The sequence below is a fragment of the Chinchilla lanigera genome, unplaced genomic scaffold (genome assembly GCF_000276665.1).
Source record: "Chinchilla lanigera isolate Chin_1 unplaced genomic scaffold, ChiLan1.0 scaffold00037, whole genome shotgun sequence".
NCBI lineage: Eukaryota > Metazoa > Chordata > Mammalia > Rodentia > Chinchillidae > Chinchilla > Chinchilla lanigera.
The window spans coordinates 1,246,301-1,267,904 of record NW_004955438.1 but is presented as its reverse complement, the minus strand read 5'-3'; the positions used below and the strand labels follow the sequence as shown (position 1 = coordinate 1,267,904).

The 21,604-nt window shown below is 39.6% G+C and overlaps 1 protein-coding gene across 3 annotated transcripts in view; it reads left to right on the top strand.

Annotated features, from left to right (window-relative positions):
* Positions 1-21,604, top strand: part of Tmed8 (transmembrane p24 trafficking protein family member 8) — a 26,813-nt gene extending 5,209 nt beyond the window's left edge. For 2 of the 3 annotated variants that reach the window (XM_005390200.1, XM_013517156.1), the window contains 5 exons: positions 11,842-11,923; positions 16,647-16,776; positions 19,160-19,286; positions 19,480-19,785; positions 21,060-21,604. In XM_005390200.1, coding sequence (XP_005390257.1) covers positions 11,842-11,923; positions 16,647-16,776; positions 19,160-19,286; positions 19,480-19,785; positions 21,060-21,277 — 863 coding nt within the window. In that variant the 3' untranslated portion in view covers positions 21,278-21,604. Of the gene's footprint in view, positions 1-2,723; positions 2,764-11,841; positions 11,924-16,646; positions 16,777-19,159; positions 19,287-19,479; positions 19,786-21,059 lie in introns of those variants that run through there. The other variant, XM_013517157.1, reaches the window with a different exon arrangement.

Genomic DNA, 21,604 nt, shown 5'->3' with positions numbered 1-21,604 from the left:
TTTGGGGGGGGGTTTTGAGACAAGGTTTCACTATGTAGTTCAGGCTGTCCTTGAACTCACTATGTAGCCCAGATTCACCTGGAACTCATAGTGATCCTCCTGCCTCAGTCTCCCAAGTGTTGGGATTGCAGGCCTGTGCCACCATGTCTGGCTATCTGTGGCTATTTCAATTTAAATTAATTGAAAATAAAATTGGGTGGCTACAATATGGAGTGGTGTACAAGAGTAAAAGTTTATGCTGAAGAACCTTTATGTTTTTTAGTTTTTTACTCTGCTTTTATGTCAAAACATTAGAAGTCTGCCTGCCTGCAGCTCTTTTTTTCTGTATGGTTCTGGTGTTTAAGAGAGTTAGTAGTCATGTCATAATGCATACCATCTAGTACAATCAGAATCTAATCATTCAGAGTAGATTCTGAATGACCACCTAGGACTGTGTCTCTCTTAAAGGTTGAAGAGAAATTGGGTTACATAGTTACTGGATATGATTGGAACATAAATTTAGCCAATATGTTTTTGTTTGAACCTTTTGAGTTTATAACCACATAGCCTTTTGGTTCCCCTGCACTGAAATAAAAAAAGGCTAAGCTAATTATCCTTTGCATCCTGTTTAGTGAAGGGGAAGTCCTATGAGACCTGTTCAAGTGGAACCTTGACCTGATATTCAGATTTTTTGAAAAAACCTCTGCTTTTTGGTTCTCTTGGTAGAGAAAATACACAAAACACAGTAAGCTTGAATCTGTAGCATGGCCAGAATGTCTGGATCCACACTCTGGTAACATCAAAAGAAAACTCACATTTTAAGAATTGGCAAATATAAAATAAATTATTTCAAGAATGTTTCTTTTTTCTGCCTCACCTTTACTTTAGAGGTTGTGCTTTTTTGTTTGTTTGTTTGTGTTTGGTTTTTTTGAGACAGGGTTTTGCTGTGTAGTTCAGGCTGGCCTCAAACCCATGGTGATCTTCCTGCCCCAGCCTCCCAAGTGTTGGGATTTCAGGCATCCATCACCATACCTGGCATAAATTATTTTTCTTTTTTTTCTTCATAAATTATTTTTCTTAAGTTTCCTTCTCTGTTCATGGTTTCCAAGATTTTGGCCAGGCAGGAACCATGGCAATGATTTTTCCATACTAGAGAATAACATTCCATTATTATTTGGACTTTAAGAATTGACATATTTTACTTCATTCTAAATAATATACATAATATTACTACTTTGATGATAGATTTTTTTCTAACCATACTAAAATAAGTACATATGCATTAAAATTTTAAAAACACACATTTCCTCCACATGCCATCTAAATTTATAAAACCTGTCTTGGTTTTTCTGAGCTCTTCTGGGAATACATGGAGAACTGGCTTATGTTTGGTTGATATATTAAAAGCTATCCTATAGAAAATTGGCCTTTTCTTCTTTGTAATAGCTTAAGTTTCACAAAGTAAATTCCAGAAACCTAAAAAAGCTGTGTTTTATAATTGCTTTCTCTTTCTCTAAAACAAGATTGTATCTCTTATGCTTTATATTTCTAGATATATACTTAAGTTTTTCTTATTTCCTGTCTCCCTGAGTCCAATTACAAATTATTTTACCAGTAGTTCTCACATAATTTAAGGTATTCCTTTAAACTTAAATGAAAGCAACATCTTTTCACTTTTTTCCTTGTATATTTTAAGCTGTAAGATGCCATGAGAAGTGGCTCTTAACATATTTTTTGAAAAATAACACAAACAAACAAAAAGCACAACCTGTAAAGTAAAGGTGAGGCAGAAAAAAGAAACCTTGAAGTAATTTGTATTTGCCAATTCTTAAAATGTGAGTTTTCTTTTGATGTTACCAGAGTGTGGATTCAGACATTCTGGCCATGCTACAGATTGAAGCTTACTGTGTTTTGTGTATTTTCTCTACAAAGAGAACCAAAAAGCATGAAAAATGATGAACCTAACTTATAAATAGAAACCATACTGGGTAGTTTTCTAACTTAGTATGTTGGTAAAGGTGTCCAGAAATGTTTTCATGCATTGCTAGTGGGATTGTATATTGGTGCTATGGTAGGCAATTTGTCATATCCATCAAACTTAGAACATATTTCCCTTCCAGGAATCAATCATAGGTTTATTCATAATTCTATTTAACAATACAGGTAAAAGATTGTTATAACACTATTTGTAATGATAAAAAATTAGAAAAATCCATAAATGTCTATCAGTAGAGAACTGGATAAATATAAATTAACTGTCCATCCAATGAAATATTTATCAACTATAGAAAAGAATAAAGAAAGTTTTCCTGTATTGTTATGGAGAAATAAGCTGAAAAAATAAAGTGCACGGTAATATGTCCTATATGTTCATTATGTGTGTAAAAAAGAATGAAAAAGTATATACATGTATATATATGTACATGTATACAAATACACAGATAAGTAGAAGTACAGACATACACAGATAACCTTTTATGTGCATAAAATATCTCTGGAAAACTACACAAAACTTAATAACATCGATTGCTTTTGGAGATAGAGACTGACATGAAAGGAGGTTTTCACTGTATACTTCTATGCTTTTTGAGTAATCTCTCTTCAGAGAAGCATGCCATGACTTTGCTTATACCCTAAATTAGAGCCTTTCTATTTGTCTCTATTGCTTTTATGTTCATTGGGAATTGGGCTTTTCTGGACCTATTCTCAGGTAACGTGGTTTTTTTTTTTTTGTTTTTTTTAAGATAGGATCTCAGTATGTAGTCCAGGCTGGCCTGGAACTTGTGCATAGTTCTGCCTCAGTCTCCCAAGTGCTAGGATTACAGGTGAGTGCTGTGTAATCCTTGCCCTTGGCTTTCAGATTTTTTTTTTTTTATGAAATAAAGGTTGTATATATCCTTGAGGATTAATTTTATGTTTGTCTTTAAATTCACTGGTATCTTCCATTCTTTTTGTGCTAATTTAATTTCTGTCCAAAAATTCAGCCTTATTGAAGTTTTCATTATGACTTGAGTTAACAAGATGAGCCAAAGAATAGAACTACTGCTTAGATAAACTGATACTCTTAATACAAGAGGGAAGGCAGAATTTTTAAACTTACATTTTGTTTTCATTTTATTCACTAAATTATCTCCACATTGAAAAGTACAGAGGCAATATGGATTTCTGTTTTCAGTAATAGAAGATTACTAAGTCATTGAGACCAGTTCTCCTTCAAGGAACAGTTAGAAAATAGGGAGGAGCTATGAACCTCTTCTTGAAGACACTGGAGAGATAGCAAGATAATGAACTTAATGAATTCTTATCAGAGATGTAAAGGTAGAGCTCCAAGGATGAGACCTCTGTGTGAGTGGGGAGCTTAAGAAAAGAGGCTATGAAAAGTGCCTCCCTGAACTATAGTGACAAGGATTAATGTTGAGGACTTACCGAGTACAAAGAAACCTAGTGAAGTTCATTTCCTCTGTGAAGACTAGGAAAGGCTAGAGCCTAGCAGAAGGGCTTTCTAAAGTTTGGATCTTGAATGGCTCCCAGGCCATGTGTTAAAGGCTTGGTGCTCAGGGTGGTGCTAAAATCTTTAAGAGGTGGGGCCTAGTGGGAGGTCCTTGGATCACTGGAGGGTGTGCACCCAAAGAGGACTGTGGGACCTTAGTCCTTCCTCTTCCTTTGCTTTTCCCTGCCCTTCCCTGTTCCCCTCCCCCTGCCTCTGCCGCCTCTCGCTCCTGGCTATGAGGTGAGTGGTTTTGCTTTGCTATATGCTCCCATCCTGTGTTGCCTCCCCAGAGCAACAGGACCAACTGATGTGGACTAGAAGCTCTAAAATGGAGCCAAAATAAATCTTTTCTCTTTACAACTTGATTATCTCAGGTATTATAGTAATAGAAAGTTAACTAACACAAGGCTCTGGGGGAGAGGGGGTAAATGTTGCTGGTACAATTGAATATCCAAAGGGAAAAGAAAGGAAATTTGATTCTTACCTTTCATACCATGCACAAAAAGTCAACTCTAGGTGGATCATAGATGAAAATGTGAGAGGTACATAGGCATATCTTGTATTATTATACATCATTTAATTGTGCTTCACAAATAATTGCATTTTTATAAATTGAAGATGTCTGATTAGTATCATTTTCCCAACTATATGCATTTGTTTCATGTCACTGTGTCACACTTTGGAATTCTTGCAATAGTTCAGATGTTTTCATTATTGGTATATCTGCTAATGGGGATCTGTGATGAGTGATCTTTGTTGTTAGTAGGGAGATTGGGGAGCACTGCAAGCTGTTCCTTCTGCATATAGTGATCTTATCAGTAAATGTTATGTGTTCAGAGAATTTGACCAGCCAGATCTCTCTTCTCCTTAGATCTGCCTGTTACCTCAGACACAGCAATATTGAAATTAGGCCAACTAATAAACCTACAATAGCCCTAAGTGTTCAAGTGAAAAGAAGAATCATACATCTCTCATTTTACATGAAAAGCTAGAACTGATTAAGTTAGTGAGGGAGGTATGTCAAAAGCTCACATAGGCCTCTTATGCCAGTTAGCCAAAATATAAAGAAAAAGTTCTTGAAGGAAATTAAAAGTGCTACTTGACTGAACGCAGAAATGATGAGAAAGCAAAACAGCATGATTGCTAATCTGGTGACAGTTTTAGTGACCTGAATAGATCAAACCAGACATGGCATTTCCTTAGGCTAAAGCCTAACACAGAGCAACTCTATTCCATTCTGCGTAACTCTGATCAATTCTCTGAAGTCTGAAAAAGATGAGGAAGGAGGATCACAAGTTTGGGGGCAGCCTGGGCAATTAGTAAAACTCTGTCTCAAAAATAAAAAGGATTAGGGTTGAACCCCCAGTGCTGGGGATAGGGGAAGGGAGCATAATTGTTAGCTATTTCAGGAAACCTTTAACACCTCCTTTGACTCCTTTGACTTCCGTAAGTTAAAGAATTTGTGTTTCTGTGATACCCAGGACATAATGCTAAATGATACTGTACATATACCCATATTATAGTTGTCTGTTTATGAGTTCATCTTCCTCACTAGACTGAGGACTTGGTAAAAATTATGCCTAGGGTAACTCTATATTCGTAGCATGGAAACAGTGCCTGATGCATAGTAGAGGACCAAGTCTGTTGAATTGAGACAGGCTGTTTTTAACATAGTTTCCCTTGTTATATGGTTCCTATGTATATAGTATATTTTGATTTGGGCAAAATGTTGGGCAGACTGATGCTGAAGGACAGAGTCAGTGGCCTGTTTTAAATACATGAATATTATTGTTGCATGAACAATGCAGGTTAAATTGTATAAATTGTATAATTGAATAAATTTTTTAATCAAAAAAAAGGAAATCAATTTTTTTTTTTTAGACAGGGTCTGGCTGTGTAGTTCAGGTTGACCTTGAACTCACTATGTAGCCCATACTGGCCTCAAACTCACAGTGATCCTCCTGCTTCAGCCTCCTGAGTGCTGGCATTACAGGTGTCTGCCACCACACCCAGTGACAACCAGTTTTAGACATATATAAAAGTTTGTTTTGACCATATGAACTGTCAGAGAATTGCAAATTAAAATAGTAATGTTTCATTATGTTCTATTTATTAGATTGGGAAAAATTATAAGGAATTTTTTATTATACCTGGAAGAATGTGGGAAGTGGTACACTCATTTACTGGTAGAGAGTGAAATTTAGAGAGAAATTGGATAAGGAATATAAAACTTTCAGGGTGTAGACTCTTTGTCAGGGGGTTTCAATTCTGGGCAGTAATCTCAAGGAAATAAAGTAAGGAGAGTTTATTTAGTATTTGAAATTCTCCAATGCATTAAAAATAAGTGCAAATTAAAATTAAAATATCAAGCTGGCTGATATGCATTTATAGTTTTGGTAACTTTGGTGGCTAAAGCAGGAGGATTGATTGAGCCCAGGAGTTTGCCTGGGCAACTTGGCATGATCCTGTCTCAAAAACCAGAACAAAATAAGAGAAAAACAAAGAAAATTATGGTATCATTCCTCATGGCAAGCTCTGTCAAGTTTTTAAAAGTTTGACATAATGTGATGTGGAGCTTTGGGGAAACACTCATATATTGGGGCTATGAGTATAAAATGATAGGTGATTGCTGTGGAGAAGAATTTGAGCCAGAAATTCTACTCCCAGTAATCTACTCTAAAGACACCCTGGTACATACTTACATGAAATATATACAAGGCATTGTAGCATGATTTGTATTAATAGAATGGTGATAACTCTGATGTCTCTCAGTAGGGACATAATTATTAACACAATCAAGTATAATTTAAAAAGTAATGAATAATATTAGACAATGTTTTGTTTAGCTTTCCTTCACTGTTAAAAAATACCTGAGAAAAACCAAGAAAGAAGGTTTATCTTGACTCAAAGTTTCAGAGATTTCAGTCCACGTTTGACTGGCTACATTATGTTTAAGCCTGCAGAGAGGCAGAAACATGGCTGAAGGATGCAGTGGAAGAAAGTTGCTCACTTCATGGCAACCAGGAAGCACCAAATGAGAGAGCCAGAGAGGAAGGGACCGGCGCGAGGTGTACCTTTCAAAGGCATGCTCCCAGTAACCTTCCTGCAGCTGGAGCCCACCTTGTTTCCATCTCCTGTCAATAATGGCATCACATTATGATTTCATAAATGGATTAACCCACTGATTTAATTAGAGCCCTCGTGATCTAGTTGTCTACTGAAAGCCTTACTTCTGGACACATGAGGTTTCTAGGGGACATTTTAGATCTAAACCATAACAGACTTACTTGTTTTGAGATCTTTCTTTTTTAACGTCATTTATTGTTATGTCCCCTTTCAGAACTGCTTTGCTGCGTCCTGGAGGCTTTGGTATACTGTACTTCCATTGGTGTTTGTCTCAAGACGTTTTTCCCCCTGTGCTGGTGAATGAACCTAGGGTCTCATGTACCCCAACAAATGCTTTATCACTGAGCTATGTCCCAGCCTATCTCAGGATAATTTTAAATTTCCCTTGTAATTTTTTCTCTGAGTCATTGGCTTATTCTGGAGCATGTTGTTCAGTTTCTATGTATTTGTGAATTTTCCAAAGTTCCTTCTGTTAATGTCTGTTTTTATACTTTTGTAGACAGAGACAATACTTGATACAATTTCTATCTTACATTTTTGAAGACTTTTTTTGTGGCTCAGTATGTGGTCTAAGCTGGGTGTGGTGGCCCACACCGGTAATCCCAACACTCAGGAGGCTGAAGCAGGAGGATCATTGTGAGTTTGAGGCCAGCCTGAACTGCATAGTGAGACCCTGTCTGAAAAAGAACAACAACAAAAAATATATATGTGTGTATATGTGTATATATATATATATATATATATATACACACACACACATATATACACACACATATATATATATTCTATCTTGGAGAGTATGCTAGAGAACAATTTATATTCTCCTTTTGGGTGGAAAGTTCTGTGTATGTCTATTAGCTCCATTTGATCTAAATTATAATCCAAGTTTAATATTTCCTTATTAATTTTAGGTCTGGTTGATCAATAAGTGGTTACTATTTTCACTGTATTGCTATTTCTTTTTTGTGCCTATTAATATTTGCTTTATACATCTTGGTGCCCTGATGGTGGATGCACATATATTTTTTTTGTTGTTGTTGTTTTGGGTTTTTTTTGTTTGTTTTTCTGGTACCAGGAATTGAACTTACAACCTTGCGCTTGCCAGGCAGGTGCTGTGCCACTGAGCTAAATCCCCAACCCCGGATGCACGTACATTTGTAATTGCTGTGTCCTCTTAATAGATTAACCTCTTCATTATTAAATAATGCCCTTCTTTGTGACCATTTTTGATTTGAAATCTGTTTTATTTATTTAGTTTGGCCTTTTTGAGACAGGGTCTTGCTGTGCAGTTCAGGCTGGCCTGGAGCTCACTTTGTAGCCCAGGCTGGCCTCGAACTCACAACGATCCTGTTGCCTCCCGAGTGCTGGGATTACAGGCATGCTCCACTACGCCCAGCTCGAAATCTGTTTTATTTAAGTATAGCTACCTGTGTTCTCTTTTGGTTACCATTTGCATGGGATATCCTTTTCTGTCCTTTTATTTTGAGGCTGTGTGTGGCCTCACATTTAAAACAAGTCTTCTGTCAACATGAAATAGTATATATTCATATACATATTCATGAATATGTATATTCATATGTATATAAACAGTACTCATAAAATAGATATTCATGTGTGTGTCATAATCCATTTTGTGCTTCTATAACACTGTATAAGCTGGGTGTAGTGGTGCACGCTTGTAATCCCAGCACTCAGAAGGCTGAGGCAGGAGGATCGCTGACAGTTTAAGACCAGCCTATGCTATACAGTGAGTTCAAGAGCAGGCTGAACTACCTAGTGAAACCCTGTCTCAAAAAAACAAACAAAAACCAAAACAAAACAAAAACAAACAAACAAAAATATATATGACTGGATAATTTACAGAGAAAAGTATTTAGTTCTTAAAGTTCTGGAGAGTGGGAAATCTAAGGTCACATCTGGTGAGGGCCTTCTTGCTGTGTCATTGCATGGCAGAAGATTGAAGGTCAAGAGAGTGCATGAGAAAGAGGGGTGAAGGAGACTGAATGAAACCCACTTGCGTGATAATGAGCACATCCCACAGTAACCCATTACTGTGATGGTAGTGTTATTCCCTTCATCAGGGCAGAGCCTCTGTACATACTGAGTCTTATAAAATAAGAACTAGAACTCCTTGGAGAAATGGCCGGTTCCAAGTCTAGGATGGGGCATTTATAAGATGAGCCTGGGACTTCTGCTATAAGGAAGACTTGCGGGGGTTTTGCTACAGGGCCACAGGAGCCAACCCTAAGGAGCTTCTGCAGGCCAGAACTAGGAAAGCTTGAGACACATACAATATGGTAAAATCCATTTTTAACAGTATTTCAAAAAAACAAATCAGCATTCTCCTACAGTTCTAACAGTATTGTGACAATTGATTAGAATCAATCCTTTATCTTGCCTTTTGTGAATATGTCAGTAGCCAAGTTGTTGAAGGGGTGCTCTTTTTAAAATTCCAACTAATAAATGTAGAAAATGTGGTTTAAAAAATGCAACAAATGTTTATTTATTTATTTTTTTGGGGGGGTGGTTTCCAGTACCAGGAATTGAACTCACGACCTCGCGCTTGCCAGGCAGGTGCTGTGCCGCTGAGCTAAATCCCCAGCCCGCAACAAATGTTTAAATTTTTAGAAATTTATTACAGTGAAAGACATGTTGCCATAAATCCCCTTAAAAAAATCCTTCCCCTCAGTTGGAAACACTTAGTCCTTGTTCTTGCCACTTTCTGAAGCAGTTCTGAAAGCCCTCTTCACTGATTTAAAACATTTTTGCCTTTCATTTTGACTTTGGGGAAGAGCCAGAAGTTGCATGGCCCCAGATCCAGAGAATTAGGAGGGTGAGAATCATAGTAATAGTTTTACAACCTGCCTTTCCATGGATGGCACCTGGCAGCAGCCTTCAGCATTCACTGTGTATTTTATCACATGTCGTAAAAACACAAAGGACTTGTAGAGCTGCTAGCAAGTGGTGAGAATGATGGAGTAAGTGTGTTCTAAGTGAGGGGGAGTCTTTTGGGGGGCCTGATGGGAATCTGTCTTTTAAACATAGCATTTTTGATCAGCCTTTGTGTAAAGTGCTGGAATTGGAAAAGTCATTTTCTGGTTTCTAATGAATGTATTCAGATAGTGATCAGTATTAGACAATGTCAGTCTTAGACAGTGATCAGAAATGCCAAAGCCACAGGGTGGAAGGTGCAGCCATTTAAGGTTATGATACAGCTTTGTTTTTATTAATTTTGGAAAATGTTCATGAAAATGTTTTATTAATATTTGGTGCATTTCCTTTTAGAAATACATATAAAATACATATATATTTATATGTATAAATGTAAAGAAACATTTTAGAAAGGGTACATATATCAAATTGTTAATAGTGTCTATTTTAGAAGAGTTATGATTGTCTGTGAGTTTTCTTTTTTCTTTTTCCCAACTTTCTTTTTTCTTTTTTTCCCTGTACTGGATATTTTATGTTTTGGTTGTTTGTGTTTTTGTGGTTATTTTTCTTATCTATATATTTCTTGATTTTTCCACAGTGAGTAATGAATTATTTGTAGATTTAAAAACATTTTAAATGAAATAAAGCCTGGGAGGACAGATGCAGAATTTTTATATTGCAAAATGTTTTCATATTTGTATTTAGTTTGCTCTATAGAACAAAGCATTATAAATGTAATTTTTAAAAAATTGAAATAAATAAGAGCATATAAAGTCCTGCATTACAGTTAAAAAGTCAGTTATTTTCTAAAAGTCAGTTTCAAAACCAGAGCATAATAAGGAGTGGTCTTGGAAAAAAAAGTTTATTTTTAGAAGCCCTAGAGATCTTGATTGACTTATTTAGGTCAACAGAGTAAGTTTGCAGTTAAAAAAATCTTGTGGCTGGATAGGCTGTTATGCCAAGAAATGTGATTAATAAGAGATTATTGTTGATGTACTTCGCATGGATTGGAACTCATCTAAAAAACCTGTTTGTCTTTGCTTCTTACTTTGGAACAAACTAAGTAGAACAACTAAAAGAGGTCAGCATGGTCAAAGCCCATCTGATGTGGACATGGTGGCTCAGGAAAGAGGAGCCTGCAGGAAGCACAGCTGCACACTGTGAATATTTTAAAGGGTGTTATAGGGAAGAGTGATCAAAGATTGAATTTATTAGGAAGCAGGTTCCACATAGGTCAACACAGGAGAGAGATCTCTGTATCCCTCAGTAAAATGGGCCTCTTTACAGAATAGCAGAGACTGGGAAACAGCTGATGAGCATCTTAGACTCAGTTCTGTTTTGGGAGAAAAATGGGGTGGTGTGAGCAGTAAAGTCTTTCTGCCAATAAGGCTGAATCAACAGAAAGAAATAGATCTTATTTACGAATAAGAAATAGAGACTAGATTAAGGTTGGATCACAAATCCTGTCATTTTCACTTGTGTATTGCTACCAAACTTGACCTTCTCAGAGCTTGGCGCTCACTTTGTTAAGTGTAGCTTGTACTGCGAGGTGGACTTGGGGCTTCAGCTTCTTCTGTCCTAACCAGAGAGGGCAGAACTAAGGGCTGCTGAACGCACTAAACTGCATGGTTTTTCAGTGTTCAAGAAGAGGCTGTTCAATAAACCATGAAACTAAGGAGCCCTGATGATTAAGATCGGAGCCACCTGAGTTTGAATAATATCTCTGCTTTCATTTTCTTACCTGCAAAATGGCAGTGTGACACTAGCCTGTGTGTAGGCTTGTGCGGAGCTGGGGAGTGGAGCCTTCATGATGCATTTCACCTTTATACTCTGTGAGGGCCCCCATTATTGAGTGACTCATTGGTGAATGAATGAATGAATGAATGAATGAATGAAAAGAACAAAAGCTCCTTACCTGACCATAGATACAGTGATCTGAGCTTCCTGAATGTAGAGATGTGTCTACTTTGACAGCAAATTTAGTTTATTTCATCTTACATCCCAATCTGCCTTCTGTGTTCTGCCTAATTTACCTATATGTCTTCTGAGAAAAATAGTTCTTGTAGGATTAATTTTGTGGGGACTTGTTTTATAAAATACTTAGCTTTTTATGAGTGAGTTATGACTGTCAGAGACAGCTGTGAAGACTTGAATAATTTTTGTGCTAGGCCTCTGAGAATATAGTTTATGTCCCAATTTTTTTTTTTTTTTGAAATGAAGTTGATTGAAACTTCTAGTTTTGTTTTAAAGATAAAAGATAATTATGGCTATGTTCCCTCTCATATACTGAATTCTTTCTTTCCATGATTTTCTAGAGAATGAAGATCTAGAAAACACCAAGACCACCTCTTCACTGGCTTCTGCCTCTGATCCAGTAGCCCATTTCTCACCTCACAGGTAGGAAAAAGAAACTGTTTTGGATAAAGAGCTTGTAGTTTTCTTGTGACCATAAATGCATTGGAGAAAGAAGAATCTATAGTGATAATAAAAGTTACTTTCACGAAATATTTTTATTTTTTTATACTATACTAAAGTGTGTGATCTCTTTGACCTCTCTGATAACCCCAGTGAATGAAGAATATCTGCTTTTTTTTTTAAGATGAAATGAACAGTGATAATAATTTGCCCAAGTTCCCATAGCTATAGCTTCTCCTCATAATTGTCAATATGGGGCTTTGAGTTCTGTGCTTAGAGCTACTAGGTTACTATATGAAAGTCCTCCTGAAGGCTTTGGGTATGTGAAACTGTAGCAGGAACACTCCTCACCCCTACCGGTATACTTCAGTTTGTTTGTTGCTCAGGTAATAGTTCCTGTTCCAGATCCGTTTGTTCCTGTCTCTTAGAGACAGCTGGTCACTGTGATGCACAGCTGGTCACTATAATGCGCACTGCACATTGTATAAACCCATCCCCAATTGACAAGCCATTCTGCCTCTGTACTTCCTGTTTGCTTATCCACTATAAGCCCTAGACCACCAGAGATCAGGGCCTGATATTCTGGGAGTGATTCCAATCAGTGCCCGTCAAGGTAAATAAATCTGCCTCTAAATCCTGGGTGTCGTTGCTGTGTTTCTGCTTGCTATTGCAAAGCTATTCATGTTCTCACTGAATTCCCCAAGGAGAGCCCTTTTCTTTCTATCTTCCTGTTACTGTTCCTTTCCTGCGCATGTTGATACGAAAGCCTTTGGGAGATTAAGTTTTGGCACAGAACTGTTTTACCCTTATAAATGTAAGTAATTTTTGAGGGAGAAATGCGGAACATTCTTAGACCAAAGGAGAGTTAATTTTAAAGATGTGTTTCTAATATTTTGTAAGTGAAGAAAAAACTCTAAAGAGTTGGGAACTAGAAGCTTAGGGCTTATGTTTTGCATCTGTTGGAAATGGAAATGATACAACATTCTGACTTTTCTAGGGTGGCTGGCTGGCTGGCTAGGCTCTCCTCCCCATTTGGGCTGGTCTCCTGCTCTAGGTCACCACAAACAAGAAGGCTTATTTAGCGTGGAGGTTTTTCCTCTCCGTGCCTTATCACCAACATCAAGTGGTTTGTAATTTCTGTTTCCCAAATACCCTCCATTAATTCTCCAGAGAGTAAAATGCAAATGTGAATGCTAAATTTATATGGCTGTCTCACGTACGGTTTAAAATATTTTTTATAAGCCGGGCATGGTGCACATACCTATAATTCCAGCACGTGGGAGGCTGAGGCAGGAGGATTACAGTGAGTTCGAGGCCAGCCTGGGGTACAAAGTGAGTTCAAGGCCACCCTGAATTGCATAGTGAGACTTTGCCTAAAAAAGGCCAAAAAAAAATTTTTTTTTATAAGTAGAGTCATATTTATTTAAAGTAGTGTATACACATGCAAAGAAGAGACTCAGTTTCAAGTTTATTTACTTTTTTGGTGTTGGGCTTTGAACCAAGGATCTTGCACATGCTCAGCAAGCACTCTGCCACTGAACTATACCCCTAGCCCAGTTTTAGGTGCCATAGATGTAAGGTCAGGCTAATGATTCAGAATAACTGTTGTAGTCTCCCCTTCCAAATATCATACATGGTAGTCTGATCCAAAATTCTTCTTTTGGTTCCAAATAAAAATTGACATGTTCATTTATTCATTCAACAAGTATTTTTGTGTGTCTACTATTTATTTGTTTAAGAGATATTTGCCTACTACGTACCTGGTACTGTTCTAGGTACTGAGGATACCAAATGAATGTTTGGAGTTTACATTCTAGTAGGGAAGGCAGGCAGAAAGCAAGTACATCCTGACTTATGGAGTCTGAGTTGCCATCACCTGTAGGTCATTATTCTCTTATTTAATAGGGGACCCTCATGGAGAGGGATACCAGAAGCCAGCTCCTTCAATGGAAAGACAGAAAAATCCCTCCACATAGAAAAGGACAGCAGAGCCGGGTATGGTGGTGCACACCGGTAATCCCAGCACTTGGAAGGCTGAGGCAGGAGGATCACCATGAGTTCTAGGCCAGCCTGGGCTCCATGGTGAGTTCAAGGCCAACCTGGACTATGGAGCGAGACCTTGTCTCAAAAAACCAATGCCCCCCCACCCCCCCAAAAAAGAGGACAGCAGAGGATAGCAAAGAAACATGAATGTCTCAAGCTTGGCACTGTGTAAGGGGAGGAAAATAATACCTCCCCTGAGAATATGAACCAGAAGCCTGTAGTCATCAGGACCTAAACAAAACTCTTCAACAAAGAACTTAGTTTCAAGTCCTCTAAGGTTGGGAGTATTTATAAACAGCGGCAGAAGCACATGGAGATCTCCTGTGGGAGGACTATGTCAGTCCGGGCCCACGGCAGTTTTATGACATCAGTTTTTAAGATATCCTGTATTTCAGTTGTGTTAAACTCTAAAAGCACTGTGCACCTTGTAATCTACAGAATATGGTACATGTTATGGGATGTAGTAATAACTACAATTTTAAAAAAGGGTAAGGGCATGAAGAGTGATGGGAGCTGGATGTGGTGGCACACACCTGTAGTCCCAGCACTTGGGAGGAGGATCACAAATTCAAGGTCAGCCTGGGCTATATAGTGAGACCCTGTCTCAAAACAACAAACAAGCAAACAGAGAGTGATAGAGCAGGGAGAAGCGAGTGAGTTTATAGATGGACATCTCAGAATCCTCTCAGAAAGTGATAATTTAGCAGAAAGCAGAGGGAAAAAAACTATAGAGGAAGAATGCTCTAAGCAGAGGCTACAGCAAGTGCAAAGACTAAAGTGGAAGATTGCTTGGTGCATTTGAGAACTATCAGAGATTCAGGAGGCCCTTGTCACTGGGGTGACCTGAGCAAAGCAGGGATTCTAGGAGATGAAGTCACAGTGCAAAAGGCCTGACAGTTCCATGCTCAGACATGATTCTAGATGCTGTGCGTGCAAAGGGAGTAGCACCAAGTCTCTGGCAGCAAGCCTGGCTCATACTGAAGGAGACAGATAATAAACAGTGTCAAGATACAGAAATGGGTGCTGGGGATGTAGCTCAGTGGTAGAGCTCTTGCTTTGCATGCACAAGGCCCTGGGTTCGATCCCCAGTACTACAAAACAAAACAAAACAAAACAAAACCAAAATGGACTGGGATTTTGGAGTTTAACACCATGAAAATAGGTAGGCTTACAACAACTTGCAGCTTACATTGTATTACCCAAGCAAGCCTTACTTTCTTTCTTTTTTTTTTTTTTAATAGTAAAAGAAGGATAACAATAATGGTGGGGGGGCTTACCAAATTACAGACAAAGTGGTAGGAAAGTATCAATGGTTAGTGTTTTACATATTGTTATCTACAGGATAGTTTCTCAGGAAAACAAATAGACAAATAATAGTGAGTTACAGACAAAAGAGGTAGGAGATTATCAATAGTTGTTGTACTCTACTTAGTTATCTTCAAAAGAAAATAAATAGAGCTATACATGAATGATCTATTGAATAATCATTAACTATTCTCAATGGTTGCTGTAGGAAACACATAATAATAAACATGCATCCATTTATGAAATAGGATAGGAACAATACAGACATTACAGAGTTATGGATAGATTAGTAGGAAAATATCAATGACTGCTGTAATACATGTTGGTATCTTAGAAGTGGTTTCTCAGGAAGACAGAGATACCCAAGAAGTATCTAACAAGTAGTTACAGCCTAAGGGTTGTCAAAAATCAAGTGAGCCGTCTGGGGCCAAAGCCATTTTTGTAGCGTTTTCTCTCCAGCCTCCTATTGCATTGGGACCCCACAACCAGTTAGTGTCCTCTCCCCAACCGTCAGCATAGGCAGCAGGAATCTTGCTGCAGACCTCTCTGGAGCTCCACCACAGCCTGTACTGTCAGGGGAAGAATGGCTTCCAGGGAGTCTCTGCAGGTATTGTGCAAGGTCCTCCTGGTTTACAGCTTCCGAGCGGCTCTCATGACCCCAGTCCACAGGACCTCTGACCCCTCGGGCTTAGTCTGCACTCTCATGTTCTCCGAGTCCTTGTTCAGCAGCTGCTCCTCTGCTGACTCTAGACCTTTCTGGTTCTCAATGGCAGGAGCAAGAGTGGCCCGTTGTATAGCATGTATTCCCAGGGGTTTTTCCATGTTTGAATGATTCACACACGTCCATAGGTGGGCATCTGCAGCCGGTGCATGGTGGGCCAATTGTGTCATTGTTTCTCTGTGTCATGATAGTTCTCAGTTGAGCAGTGGGGCCGGTGCGCAACAGCGCTCGCGGCCGCGTGGCTCCCCGTGCCCTGGGGGTCTCATTTGATCATTCCACAATGTTTACATATATTGAGACATCATATTATACACCATAAATATGTACAGTTTTTATTTGTCTGTTAAAATTAAATGAAAGGAATAACAACAAAGAAAACCAGACCTGGAGTCCATCTCAGATGACTGAACTGTGTGTGTGTTTACCATGGTTTCCACAGCCTGAGACCTGGCTTTGTCAGTCCATGTGTCCTTACACTGTCACTGCTTTCCTGTGGGCCAGTTCTGTCTTTGGCAGTTGTCAGCTGAGGTGATGTAGACCTAAGTGCAGAGGAAGGCAGAGTCGGGGTGGGGTGTCCTTTGAACATTGTTTTATTTCCAATAACCCTTAAATTGACATGCTCTCTTCCTCTGAGAGGCCACAGATGGTATCTCCAGGGAGTAAGGATGCCACGGAAAATCTGCAGAAATCAGCCAGTGCCTTGGAGAATCAGGCTTTGGTGGAACAGGATTTACTGCCTGCAGACCAGGCTCAAGTCCTCAGTGAGGTAGGGAGTATATTCTGTCTTTCTCATATAAGAGGAGGAGTTCATGGTACCAGAATTTGGATATATAATGGATGGGTTAGAATTAAAACCACTGCTGGGGGTGGTTCCCAGAGTTCTCTTATTGTTCCTTTGGGCCATCTCATTTTTAATTACTTGAAGAATGATTATCTGTATCTCCCACAGGGCCTATTATTGGATTAGCAACCTGCAGCCACTTGCTCAAACAGTGAAGTATTAGAAGGGATATTCAGTGAAATCCTCTTGGTGTGTTGGGCGTGATGGTGCACCCTGTAATCCCAGCACTCATGAGGCCGAGGCAGGAGGGTTGCCAAAAGTTTGAAGCCAGCTTTGGCAACATAGTGAGTTCAGATTGCTAGACTACATAGCAAGACCCTGTCTCCAAAAAAACAAAACCCAAAAAACACAAAACATCAAAAAAAATCCTCTTGGTTTGATGAGCCTTAAGTCATTACCTGTGTTTTAATCTTACTTTCTTATGGGAGATCTATTTAGTATTTATGGTAGAAGATTGTATAGAACTGGTATTAATAAGTAGTGGTCCTATTGCTGTAAGGTATGGGAGGTAGGGATTACTTGTATTATCTTAGCATAGGTATTAGAATCAAATTGGTATTTGTATCAATAAAAAAGACCAAGCATGATAACATTTGCATAGTGCTTTATACTTGACAAAGATTTTTATCTACAACACTGTTTATTCCTCAGAACAACCTTGTAAGATGGATACCATCGTGGTCCCGTTGAACAAGGGAGTAGGGAGGAGAAAAGGAAAGAAGGGATAAGTAAAAAAAAATGAGAAAAGAAAGAAAACATGGAAACAGACCTTTTGTAAGTGGGTTAGGGAGGAGGGATTGAAGACAGCATAGGGGAAGGGGAAAAAGAAACAAGTTATGTCATGTACAGGGACAGATTCGCTATGATGGATGTGATTGCTATGTACCAGTAAACTCTGATTAAAAAATAAAACTCAGAAAAAAATAAGGAAACTCAGACTAACAGCTGTTCTTGACTATTGTGGCTGTGCAGCTAAATAAATTGCAAACTAAATCCATTGTTTAGCGTTTTGGAAAAGTAAGAACTTCTTGAAGCATACTAGCCAAAATCCGATTTGCTTCATTTAGGTGAGAGCTGGAGGGCTTGCTCTCCCGAAACAAGTACTGGGAGAGCATACCTGGGAAGGTCACAAACTTGATTCATTTATTTCTCACAAATTCAATTCCAGCCTCTTAACTGGATTACTGACTCACTGACATGCTGTCCCCTGTGGGCAGTGGATATAGATTTTTTTGTTGCATTTATACCAGCAAGAGAAGAGGCAGGAACTAGAGGCATAATAGTATGAAACAAGGGCATAATCTGTGATTTGAAAGAAAACCCACTACAGAGATTTCAGGCTTCGACATGGTAAGCAAGGGCTATGAGTATCGAGTGCCTTTTGTATTCTTCCATGCAAGTTGGATATCTGGCAACAAATGTACTATTCAAATACAAACCTAGAGGTGATCTAAGATGAAATTGTAATTATTTATAGAACAGTGTTAGTGATATAGAGGGCAAGACAGCATGTTCTCTGAGGTGTGGATGAAAGAGAGGTAAAGAGAAAGGGAAGAGTGGAAGGAAAAAGAGAGACTAGGCATGGCGGCACGTACTTGTAACCCCAGCACTCCGGGAGGTGGAGACAGGAGAAGGAGCACAAGCTTGAGGCCAGCCTGGGCAACTTAGTGAGGCCCTGTCTCAAAAAGAAAAGTAAAAGTTCAGTGAAAAGACCCTGGGTTAAATCCCTAGTACCCTGGGGAGAGGGAGAGACTGAGACAGAGACAGAGAGAAAGACAGATAGACAGACAGACAGACAGAGACAGGGACTATAGTGCTTGGGGAATTGACTCACAGTGATGTAGAAGTAACCTTGGAGTGGGAAGTCATACCTGATGTAGAAGGAGAATGTGTGGCAGAATGGGAGTTGATCTAAACCCTAGGTGTGGGAGCTGAAGTGAGAGAAACCACACGGTGGTCCTGTGCAAGCTGACGTGAGACCAAGGCATGGCCCAGAAATCCTGGTGAGGCAGAAGTCAGTAACAAGCTAAGAGGATACTTGTGAAGGATTTTACAGAGTCTGGAGCAAAAGTTGCAAATGGTAAAAAGAATAAGAAAGAATCTTTAAGCTAGGGAACATTTCGGTGATGTTAAATGTACAAAATTTATTAGCAATTTGTAGCCGGATAAAAGAGAAGAAATGTTGAATAGCACATTAAGCTCTGAGTTGAGGGAGTGGATGGCCAGGTGGGTTGGGCTTTGTTTGGAAAGAAGTTAACTGGAATCTGCCACTCTTAATACATCTTTTAATCAGAGTTCTGTTATGCAGATGGCCAAGTACCGACTTCCGAAAAGATCTGGAGACATCGTTATGATCCAGTCTGAGCATACAGGAACGATAGATATTCTTTCATCGGATTTGGAATGTGCAGATCTTCTGGGGGACCACAGGAAAGGTGAGACTTTCGGAAATATAGAAGGTTTTTGTTTGTTTTCAGTAGCTGTGTAAAGAACGTAGGCAGTGGAAGGAAAGAAAATGACTCATAGAAGGAAGTGAGAGAAACCAACAAAATGTCCTAAACTGTATTAATCTCTAAGCAGAATGCCAGGTGTGGTACAGGTTTCCCAGTAATCTGCCTGTCCTTTCAGTCTCCCCACCTCTGATGGCTCCTCCGTGCATCTGGACCTTTGCCAAGGTGAAGGAATTCAAAAGCAAGCTGGGCAAAGAGAAGAATAGCCGTCTGGTGGTGAAGCGGGGTGAGGTGGTGACCATCCGGGTACCTACCCATCCAGAGGGGAAGCGTGTCTGCTGGGAGTTTGCGACTGATAACTATGACATTGGCTTTGGAGTTTATTTTGACTGGACACCTGTAACAAGCACTGACATAACTGTGCAGGTCAGTGACTCCAGCGAGGATGAGGAGGAAGAAGAGGATGATGAGGAGAATATTGAAGGTAAATTAAATTTTAGCAATTTGCAGTTTTCTCTCTGGCTCAGCCTAATTCCTAGTGACCACTTCTGTTGTAGTAGCAGTCTCTTCCTTAGAATGCAGGCAAGAAAAATCCAGAAATGCTACAGGTGAGGGATCCACTATAGCAAGCTAAAGTTGAGTGGTAGGCCAAAGTCAGACCCTCAGAGAACATTCCAGTGGTGGGGTTGGTATTGATGCCTTACTTGAAAGCTTTCTTTCCTTTTATTCAGTACCTAGTTGTTACCTGAATTGCTCTGTGAGGTGGGGAGGGGGGGCGGAGGGGGGGAGTCAGGATAAAACTGAGGCAGGTTTGGTAGTGTAGTCTGGAGGCTGAGGCAGGAGGATTGCCGTGTATTTGAGGCCAACTTGGGCTACATAGTGAGTTCAAGGCCAGCTTGGACTACATAGCAAGACCCTCTCAAAAAAAAAAAAAAAAACAACAACTGAGATTATATTACATTTCTCTTTCTCTCCTGATTTGGGCATATTTCTTTTGAGCCTGGAACCAAACTGAATGATTATAATTTGCTAAATGTACCAATGTTTTCTCCCTTCCAAACTGTCATAGCTGATTGACTACTGGCTTATTCTCCGCTTCATGGCCAAGGCAGTTTTAAAAGGTCTCTGTGACATTCTAGTTTTTATTTGTAATGTCTACTCTGAATAGTCCTGAGACATTTTGGGAGGATAATCTAGGAGTAGTTTCTAAACTTTAGCCTTATTCCTTTACCTTGCTCCTTTAGGTCTGTAAGGAAATCCGTAGGTATTCATGGAAGAGGAAGACCTTATATCTTACTGCTTTTTAGGTGGAAGTTATAGGGTCATTCTGTGTAATGTGTTTATCTGCATTTCTTAGTTCTGTTAGATAGTCCTTTCACTTACTAAATGAACGAATTTTCAGATCTTCCCCTCTAAATGCCTTTCCCCGCCTCAGAAACATCCAGGCACACAGACTTTATCAAGCTGTTATTATTTCTCAGGGGAGGCATCACTGGCATTTGGATGGGCACCACTTTGTTGCACAGGTACTATCCTGATTTTAGCGTTCCTAGACCCTGAGGTACTAAATGTCAGTATCATTCAGTAGTCACTGTAATGACCAAAAAGATTCACAGACAATTTGAAATACCCATCTCAGGCAAATAGCATCCCCCAGGCATTAGTCACAGAGTGCCCTAGCCCACCCTCTAACTTTCAGGTAGGACGTATTCAGTGTCTGAACTCACATCCAGATCCTCTGCTGTTTTGCTCTTACAGAACCCGTCCCTGTGGGAGACGTGGAGAGAGGTTCCAGGAGCTCCCTGCGGGGTCGCTATGGGGAGGTCATGCCTGTGTACCGGCGGGACAGCCACCGAGATGTGCAGGCTGGCAGCCATGACTACCCTGGGGAGGGCATCTACCTGCTCAAGTTTGACAACTCCTACTCCCTGCTACGCAACAAGACTCTCTACTTCCACATCTACTACACTAGCTGAAGGATGCTGGGATGGGGGCAGGCCATAGTTGCTGGCTGAAGCAGGCTGCAAGCTGGTGCCTCTTGTTTTGGATATGCAAGAGCTGAAAGTTTGTGTGAGGCTCCTGGGCCTCATGTGCTGCCTGGCATGCCTGACTGTTGGCCCCACATAGCCTTTTCCCCTTCTTGGCTTCTGCAGTTGGTGGTGTGGTGCCCCGTTCTGTGGTCCCTAAGTCACACTCTTGTTGCTTCAGATTCCAGCAAAATCCCTCTCTGAAGGCACCTACCAGGCAAAACCCTAAAAGGAAACAGAATATTATCTTTTAAAAATAGATTTCTGTTGGTGTAA